Source organism: Ovis aries, chromosome 3, assembly GCF_016772045.2.
Source record: "Ovis aries strain OAR_USU_Benz2616 breed Rambouillet chromosome 3, ARS-UI_Ramb_v3.0, whole genome shotgun sequence".
Taxonomy (NCBI): Eukaryota; Metazoa; Chordata; class Mammalia; order Artiodactyla; family Bovidae; genus Ovis; species Ovis aries.
In genome coordinates, this window is record NC_056056.1 from 132338263 (window position 1) to 132347734 (window position 9472).

The following is a 9472-nucleotide window of genomic DNA, read 5'->3' on the forward strand; positions in this document are numbered from 1 at the left end:
GGAGGGAGAGAAGTGAAATGGTAAAGCTGTGGAGACAGGGGCTTGGACAGTAATGTGGGATGGAAGAGTCTCAAAGTTATTACTAAGGAGTTTAGCTAGAGATGCCAGAAGTGCTTTCGTGGGTGTCCTACATACAGTCCTTGGAGGGCTGCATAGGAGAGGTCTCTTATATCTGGAGCAGCAGGAGGGCTAGAAATAGTCTGTAGCCATTGTTAATACCCTCAGGTGAGTTAAGAGACTGCAGATAGTTGAAGCTCCCTGATTCACAATCCCTTTGAGGAAAGTGTATGAACTTTTGGAAAGGTGATGCCTTTTACAGCTAAAGCCCAGGATCTTCAAGGTCCTTACAGAACGTAGCTTCTCACTTCTCAAGTCGTCTGGATTTAGCCCTGGTGTAAAGAATAAACTACAACCCCCAGAGTTACTTACTGCCAACTTAGCACACTTTCCGGGAATTTGAGTATTTCCGGCGGAAGTGGCCGCAGCTATGCCAATCTCTTTCCCTAAACAAAGTGGACTACAACTCCCACGGTCCTCCGCGCCCGGCGGGAGGGGTGGGAAAAGGAACCGGAAACCGGATGGGGCGCTGGACCAGGTGAGGAAGTAGGAGTCTGACAACCTGGGGCGCTGGGGGGCGGGCTAGGGGCTCCCCGGGCTAGCTGGAGGTGACAGGCGGGGAGTGGAAATGTCTGTGTTTCGGGGCCCCTCTCTCCGTCAGGGGCTCGCCCGGCGCAGAGAAAGCCGAGCCCATGGAACCGCCCCGGAGACCTGCTGAGACGAGGCTTTCCCGTCGGGCGGAGCCCGCGGGCGGACGTGGAGGTTTCTTGTGGATCCTTACTTGTCAGCCCCCTCGAACTAGGAGGGGAGATGAAGTGTTGGGAACTTCTCAGTCCATGCTCTATTAGTATTATTGTTATCATTATTGGTTTTAAGGATTTGCTGATTGTCCATGTGGATTCCTAAAGTGCCCCCAAGGGACACGGGAGTGGACAGTGTCTTGGATTCCTTCTGCCTTTACTGAGTTTAGTGCCAGAGAGCCTAGGTGGCCAGACTTATCGGTGGATCACCCTCCACTTGTGCTTAATGTGACACTGTAATTTATCAGTGATTTCAGAAACGGACATTTCTTGCTCTCTGTCCCTGAGTGACTTTACATAGAATTTCCTGGTTTCTCCTTTGGGCTTCCAAGGTGTTTTCTTCAGGACATTAAAGCTGGAATCACAGTATGTCACAGTGTATTACAGTTGTTTATGTGCCATGTCACAGTCGTTTGTGAGTTGTTTATTCATTTTGGATTTCTTCCCCACCAAAAGACTACCACAATGCCTGTCATGTAAGAGACTCATAAATATTGGGGGGAAAAAATGAGTTAACAGCTGGTGGTAGGTTGGATGGGAATTTTGATTTTCATCTCATAGAGAAGACAGTTAAATGACTTGCTTAGGAGAACCTTAGAGATGAAACCGGGACTAGAATTATAGTCAGTTGACACATAGCCTGTAGCTCTTGCCTTCTGATCAGGCTTTGAAATTCTAGAACATTGAAAATAAGGCCTTGTCACTCTTCTGTGTATTCCTGGCCTTGCTGTCTTCAGGATGGGTCCCTAAAGATCAAAGGTAGGCTCAACCTTAAGACCTGAGAGAGATGCCAGACTTGGAGCAGGCAGTCTGCTAATGTTGGCACTGTATGGGGAGATGCAAAGGAAGGGCCCCGGAGCCAACGGAGTTCTCCACAGCGCCCTTCTCAGCCTTTGTTTGAGTCCAGCTGGCCCGGGTAGCCACCCGGACAGATCGGTTAAAGAGTTCTGAGAGCAGTCTAGGGAAGGATTTCCTAAGTTTAGCCCTGACTTTTAAAATTTTTGTATTATATTGGAGCATAGTTAAGATGTTTTTTCTCTCTCTTTCCCACTCTCCCAAGGCTAGGGTCAGAGAACAGGTTGATGGATCAAGCTGTTGTGTCAACCTTGTGGTCCCACCTGGGGGAAGAGGTTACTCTTGACCTGCATATGGGGTTGAGAGGGAGAAGAACCATGATCCCTGCCCTGTGGGAGGCCCAGATGTGATGGAAACGTGCCCAGAGCCTGGCAAGCTCTCAAGCAAGCAGAGTGCAAAACGTGCAGCTGGGCCTTGAGTCAACTCGGTGTAGAAGTGGAGAGGAGTCTGTCAGGAAAGGCTCTTTGGTAGAAGGTAGTTTTGTTTTTACTTATTTATATTGGCTGTGCCACGTGGCTTGCGAGATCTCCGTTCCCTAATCAGGGATTGAACCCAGTCCACAGCAGGAATCCTAACCACTAGGCCACCACGGAACTCCCAGAAGATAGTTTTAAACAGCATTGAAAAAAGATGAGATGGACACAGTTAACTGTCAGATAAAAGCTGGGACCTTGGAGATACGGAGGAAAATGAAACAGGGCTTCCTCTCTGATCTGCCTCAAGTCTAGTCTAGGAGGCAAGGTGTGAATTCATGGAGATGCCACTAACCATGGTGACATGCAGTGGTTCTCAGCCATCACTAACCATCAGAATCGCTTGAGGAAGCTTGTTTAAATAGATTCCCAAGCCCCACTCCAGACCTACTTGGGTTGGGTAGGGCTGGGAAGCTATAGCAAATGCTGTGGTGTCCTGAAGAGGGACAGCTTTCCCCGAGGGAGAATTTGAGCTTCATCTGGAAGGGCAGGTATGACTCAAATGTGTGTGTGTGGGGGGGTGGGGCAGTCAGTCCTGCTTCAGTCAAGGAGTCTATGAATTTGTGGAAATAGAATGTGTTAGGTTTTGGGAGTTTGGATAGGAAAGGCATTTTGAAAGTGTAAATGGAACGATCAGTTTGGGCCTCTGGGTTCACATGGGAATGATGAGGAGGAAGATTGGAAGAGTGGCCTTTGAGGGTTGCAAAGCTAGCGGGGGTGCTCCCTCTGCCTCTTCCCCATTCCCTCCGTTTCCCACTTGCTCCCCCGACCACCACTTACACATCTTATTCCATTTGTTATAGTAATAGTTTCAAGTGTTGCTGTTTAGTCACCCAGTCATGTCCAACTCTTGTGACCCCATGGACTGTAGCCCACCAGGCTCTTCTGTCCATGGGATTCTCCAGGCAAGAATACTGGAGTGGGTTGCCATTTCCTCTTCCAAGGGATATTGCCGACCCAGGGGTTGAAACCATGTCTCCTGCGTTGCAGGCAGATTCTTTACCACTGAGCCACATGGGTCTCCAGTATTTTTAAGTGGATATTATTTTTCTTAGTATTTGGATGAGGAGACCTGAAGCTCTGGCCGTAGTTACATAGCTTGTAGGCGTCTAGTCTGAGTCTGCTAATTGTCTCACCACTGAGGATTCTTGAACGTGGGCAAAAAGCTGGGTTGGGGGGTGTTGGGGGGCCTCTAGAATTAGCAGGGTGGCTGATCAAACCATCTCAAGCAAGATGGGTGTGGATGGTGAAAAGCAGAGTCTTGTGTCAGATGGTTTGGTTCAGATTCCAGCTGCATTACTTGCTGAGTGAGTGACCCTCAGCGAGCTGCTTCATCTTGCTAAGCCTCAGTTTTCTCATCTGTAACATGGGAGCAGTAATGCCCACCTCACGTGGTTGTTATATGCATCATTGAGGGGTACCTGGCACAGAGCGATTGCTCACCACCTGGAATCTGTTGAAATCAGCTCTGTATTCAGTCTCTGCGCTGTGGCTGTGCACCTGCAGCCCATCCTTCAGCACGTTGGTTTCCAGAACACAGCCCATCCTGGATGGGCTTGTTTTATTAAGATGACAGTAACAGTGCTCAAAGTTTGCCAACTAAATATTCATTGAAAACCTTGGCATGGCCTAGGAGCTAGTGACCCTAAACCTATGCCTGGTGGAAACGGGTTTGGAGTGGGGGATGACTGGTGGTTATGGGCTATGCTCACTGGGTGATTTATGAAGAGGAAGAGTACTTGAATCCAGGAGAGGAAAGGCCCTTCATTACCAGGAACTGGGATGAGTAAAGACCTGCCTAGAGGTTGAGGGCTAACTGACACAGTCTCTTCTGAGCCCAGGAAATGGTAGTAAGGGCCCTGGTCAGCCTGGACCCCTCCCACTCGATAGCTGGCGTTGTTGGGGCCTCTGTCCATCTGTTTTCCAGGTGACAGTGGCATGGCTGTGCCCCAGCCTTTCCCATCGGGGCCCCGCCTCCAGCCTGCAGGTGCCCTGATGGAGCCCCAGCCCTCCCCTCGAAGCCTGGCCGAGGGCTTCCTGCAGGAAGAGCTTCGGCTTAATGACGAGCTGAGGCAGCTGCAGTTTTCCGAGCTCGTGGGCATCATCTACAACCCTGTGGAGTACGCGTGGGAGCCACATCGCAGCTACGTGACCCGCTACTGCCAGGGCCCCAAGCAAGTGCTCTTCTTGGGCATGAACCCAGGACCCTTTGGCATGGCCCAGACAGGGGTAAAGAGCTTGGTTCCCCTGCGGGGTGGAGTGGGAGGGTCCAGGGTGGACGCTTGGCTGCATGTGCTGTGGAGGCGTATGTGCATGACAGTGGACACGTGTGGGTGCGCCCCTCACCCCCATCCTCATACCCTGGCTCCTGTGGTCTCAGACACTCTCCCGGCCTCACTGGCTGGAGTTAACCAGGCACATTAATGGTAGTTCCGTTTCCCATGTGAGCGGTCCACTAATTGCCTCTGAGAGCCCTTCCTTCCGCCAGCCCCATCCTTACCTTGCGTGGCCGGATCTCCCCTCTCCCTAGAGTGTTGTTGGGGTCAGGAGAGGGACCAGGGCTCCTCAGGGGAGACTAGTTGACAGGGGTGGTCAGGGAAGAGAGGCAGGGCATTCTGGCAGCCCGGGTTCTGTTTCTTAGCGGAGGAGAGGTTGGAACAGAGCAGGCCGCAGGGCCTGCCTGCTTCCCCCTCAGACGTCCGGATGAGTGACTGCCCCTCCATGGGGGTGCTCGGCAGATGGGGGAGGGGAAGAGGCTTCAGGGCAGGAGGCTCAATCGCTTTTATTGACCCCAACTGGGGGCTGAAAGGTGATCAATGATGATCAATGGAAATGACAGCCTGAGGCTTGGGGCTGAGAGGGCACCCAGGCAGCAGCGGTCAGCCCTGTCCTTGTGTCTCCTCTCACCCTGGCCGCCTTTCTGTCCCAGGCCATCTGTCTGTCCCCCTATTACCCATCGCTCCCTGTGTCGGGCCAGAGATCCCCTCGTGTTTATTGTTCCTGGTCCCAAAGGCTAGTCGGGGTAGAGCTAATAGATTCTTCTGGACCATAGACCACAGGAAAACTGGAGAAACACGGACAGGCTCAGACAAGGGCCAAGAATCCTAGTTTCTGGCCTTGGGGCGTGGGTGGGGGCAATGGGAGACAGATCCTTCTGGAAGGTGGAATGGGGTTGCTTGGTCCAGACCCCAGGCATCAGGTCTCCAGTTCGAAGCCCTCGTGTGTCTCCTCCTCACAGGTGCCCTTTGGAGAAGTGAGTGTAGTCCGGGACTGGTTGGGCCTTGGGGGCCCTGTGCGGAGCCCTCCCCAGGAGCACCCCAAGCGACCAGTGCTGGGACTGGAGTGCCCTCAGTCCGAGGTGAGCGGTGCCCGGTTCTGGGGCTTTTTCCGGAACCTCTGTGGACAGCCCGAGGTCTTCTTCCGTCACTGTTTCGTCCACAACCTGTGTCCGCTGCTCCTTCTGGCTCCCAGCGGGCGCAACATTACCCCTGCCGAGCTGCCGGCCAGGCAGCGCGAGCAGCTCCTGGGGGCATGTGACGCAGCCCTGTGCCGGCAGGTGCGGCTGCTGGGGGTGCGGCTGGTGGTGGGCGTGGGCCGCCTGGCTGAGCAGCGGGCGCGGCGGGCTCTGGCTGGTTTGATGCCTGAGGTCCAGGTGGAGGGGCTCCTGCACCCCTCCCCTCGCAGCCCACAGGCCAACAAGGGCTGGGAGGCGGTGGCCAAGGAAAGGCTGAACGAGCTGGGCCTGCTGCCGCTGTTGACCAGTTGAGCACCCCTGCGGCTGGCACAGGACATGTTCAAGGCCTCCGGGTCCTTCTGGTCCAGCGGATGACCACACACCTCTTGGACTGGAGCCACAAGCTCCCCCTGGGCTCCCCAGTTTGGGGGACCTGCCGGTTTGACATTGCTCCTGCTTGCCTTCCTGATTCCCGCTCACTTCACCTTCCTTCCGTCTGTGGTACCCAACTCCACAGAGAGCCAGCGTCTGTGAGCTGCTCTACCTCACTGCTTCCCTGGAGCCTCTCTTCTGCAGAGAGAGACCCCAACAGTGACTTCCAAGGTCCTATTTGCTGTTTTAGAGGAAAGATCCCACCAGGATCCCCACCTGTCGTCCTAGAACGGCTTCCTGCAGCTCACCCATCTCCCCACAGGCACTGGGACAAAGCATGGGTTGTGGCTGCTAAAAGTGAGCCTCTGATGAGAGGCTGAGGGTGGGTCGGGGGAGTTCAGTGTGGCAGCGTGGGAAAGGCCAGAAGACCTGGTTTTCCATCCCAGCCCTGAGACTTGTGAACTTTGTGATTGTGGACAAGCGGATTGACTTCTCCAAGCCTCAGCATCCTTCCTCACCTATAAAATGGGGTCCCTGCCTCACCGGGCTGGTGTGGGGATTAACTGAGATAACACTTAAAAGTGCCTTGCGTAGTGCCTGGCACATGCGTGCTCACTACACCTTTTCTGGGTTTTCCGCCTCCTGGTTGGGGACGCGCTACACTACACTACACAGGAAGCCCCTCTGCCCTGAAGACCAGGGGGAGGGGAGGGGTGGGGGTCTGGGCCTCCACCCGTACCCCGAGTGACGGGCAAGGTCTTGCCCGAGATGGACCAATGACTTTATGGAAAACCCAGCCTGTGATTTTTCAGGCTAAGCATTAAAAGCTCCTAAACCCTTTTGTGTTGGCCCTTTTTCCCCTCCTGCACGTCAGGGGTGGAAGGTGGTAGTTTATATTTTCCCTTTTACCTCTTCCTGTTTGCAAAAGTTTCTCTTGGGTGGCTGGGTAATGGTATGAAGTCTCTCATTACCTTGCCAGAGCTGCAGGATCTCTGTTAGAGGCCTGTTGAGTGGTTTGTTTGCTATTTGGGGCACTTTGATGGGTGGATGGGAGCCTGGTATCTCCAGCTAACTCATTTCTTACCTTTGCCACATGTCTGCCCCTGTAGTAAGGGCTTGGAAGTGAATCCAGTCAGGAGCAGAGACCACCTTAATAAGGAACACGTGATTGGACTCTAGCTCCTGGTATAGACCATCTCCAGATCTCAAAATAACATTTTTAATATGTGTCCTCCCCATTATATAATAAATAAATTGAGTGGCCTCTGTTCTTGGTTGTTGAGAGGGAGCCTCTAGGTCCTCGTCATTTCCCAAGCGCCAGGAGTTTTGTCATTCATGGTGGGACCCTCAGACTACACATGAGCTTTTGCTGAAATTTGACTCAGGAGGGCTGACCATGCCCAAAAGACCAACCATGTGATCCGAGGGTGGGGACTTTGAGACAGGTGATATCAGCCTGACCCCCAGGGAGGGGAGGCGGGGCTGGAGATTGAATTCAGCCGCGTGGTTAAGATTTCAATCAGTTCTGTCTTCATAATGAAACCCTATAAAGACTCTGGACAGGGAGACTGGTGAACACGTGGATATGTCAGGAGAGTGGTGTGTCCTGATCCCAGGGGAGAAGGGACATGATGTCACTTTGGGACCCTCCCAGATCTTGCATTATGTGTCTTCATTTGGCTCATCCTGATTTGTATCCTTTATAATAAAAACTGTAATAATATGTGGAGTGCTTTCCTGAGTTCTGTGTCATTTTAGTAAATTATTGAACCTGAGGGGAGTGTAGAAACCCCTGGATTCGTAGCCAGTCAGCAGTGCAGGTGACCTGATGACCCCTGAACCTGAAGTTGGCATCTGCGGCGAGGGCAGTCTTGTTGGGCATTTTGCCCAGTTTTGTTGGGCGCTTTGCCCTTAAACCTGAGGGGTCTCGGCTAACTGCAGGTGGCTGGCATCAGAATTACAAGAGGTCTCAGTTTCAATCCCTGGTCAGGGGACTAGATCCCATATGCTGCAACTAAGACCCAGCACAACCATATTAATATTTTTAAAAATATTTACAATGTTGCACCCCCACGTGCCTTAGACTCCTTTCCTCTTTCTGTTGTCAGTGCAGTGGTGCTACGTAGTTCTTGCCCCATGTTGCAGAGCACTGGGTCAGGCACTGAAGTAATTGCATGGAGATCGAAGCCATTGTTCCCTTATATATTTAGCTAAGGTAGTCAGGGAGAGCTCCCTGGAGGAGGTGGCATTTCAGGTGGCTTTAGGGACTGAGACAGTTTTGGAGAGCTTAGAGAAGAGCACTCTTGGGTTCATGGGCTGGCAAATAGATTCATATTGACTTGGCCCAGCTGGGAGAACAAGGAGAAGAGTAAGCTGGGGTCAGCTTGTGAAAGGTCTTGAATGCTAGACTAATCTTTGAGAATTTGCGGTCCAGTGAAGTGAGAAGAGGGGCCGGCCAGCATAGGAGGCGGTGTAGGTGCGTGGGGTCAGGAATGGGGAGGGAGGGAATTCGTGTGTAGGGAAGATGTCTGGGGGCGATAGAGTTGGTAAGTATGAAAGGTGGGAATCAGGAGGGGGTAGGGGCAGGGTTGGGCAGTGTGTAAAGGCCCTTGAATGGTAGTGACCAAGAAGATGGCTTGAAGACTTAGGTGTGGCAGTCACTGCTGGGTGTGGCTTCTAGTGGTGGTGCCCTCAATTCTAGGGCTGCGTCTTTTTAGGGAGGTGCTGAATAGGTCCCTGGGCCTGAAAAAGTCCTGGGCCTCCCTTTCCCCAAGGGCACCATGATAGTCTGCTAGGGCTGCCGTAACAAAATACCGCAGACTGGGGGACTTAATTTATTTTCTTACAGTGTTGGAGCCTGGAAGTCTAAGATGCAGATGTCAGCAGATTTGGTTGCTCCTGAGGCCTCCCTCCTGGGCGTGCCTCCCCGCTGTGTCCTCCTATGATCTTTTCTCTGTCGCACTTCCCTCTTATCTCTCTTCTTAGAAGGGACACTTGTCATGTTGGATGAAGGTCCCACCCACCCTTATGACCTCACTTAATTGCCTCTTTAAGGCTCTATCTCCAGATATCTCTCCAAGTCACCTGGGGATTAGGGCTTCAACGTAGGAATTGGGGGAGTCACAATTTAGTCCATAATAGACACCTGAAACGTCACTGCTTTTTCTTCCCCAGCTCATGCCAACCACTAACAAATGGGTGCTCATTGCCTTTCCTCCACTCTGGGGATGGAGGCTGGTGTGGTGGTTCAGCTGGCCGATGGGCCTTAACCCACCAGACTGGCCCCTACTCCCCATCCATTCTAGAGCAGGTTCTTCAGTACAAATGAGAGTGTCCTTGTTGTGGGGGGGATCTCATTATTTTCTCCTGGGCCAAAGGGAATGGTGATGTCAGCTGCTACAAAACAATATTGTGGGGGAGTTCCCTGATAGTCCAGTGGTTAGCACTTGGCGTTTTCACTG

General features: G+C 52.6%; 1 protein-coding gene across 5 annotated transcripts; it reads left to right on the top strand.

Moving 5' to 3' along the window:
• Positions 1-556: 556 nt before the first annotated feature.
• SMUG1 (single-strand-selective monofunctional uracil-DNA glycosylase 1) lies at positions 557-7734 on the top strand. Of its 5 annotated transcripts, none has more exons than XM_060414037.1 (3): positions 557-595; positions 1918-4414; positions 5424-7734. In XM_060414037.1, exons 2-3 carry the CDS (start codon positions 4124-4126, stop codon positions 5949-5951), a joined length of 819 nt encoding a protein of 272 aa, XP_060270020.1. In that variant the 5' UTR covers positions 557-595; positions 1918-4123; the 3' UTR covers positions 5952-7734. The 5 variants fall into 5 exon arrangements, with proteins under 5 accessions (XP_060270020.1, XP_027823032.1, XP_060270021.1 ...); XM_027967231.3 differs by having other exon boundaries at positions 4113-4414; XM_060414038.1 differs by having other exon boundaries at positions 577-2676; positions 4113-4414.
• The last annotated feature ends 1738 nt before the right edge of the window (positions 7735-9472 follow it).

Excerpts from the sequence above, each read along its gene's own strand:
- SMUG1 (XM_060414037.1), top strand. The coding sequence starts at position 4,124 with ATGGCTGTGCCCCAGCCTTTCCCATCGGGGCCCCGCCTCCAGCCTGCA. Across the intron at positions 4,415-5,423 it reads TTGGCATGGCCCAGACAGGG|GTGCCCTTTGGAGAAGTGAG; the intron begins GTAAAGAGCTTG and ends TCCTCCTCACAG.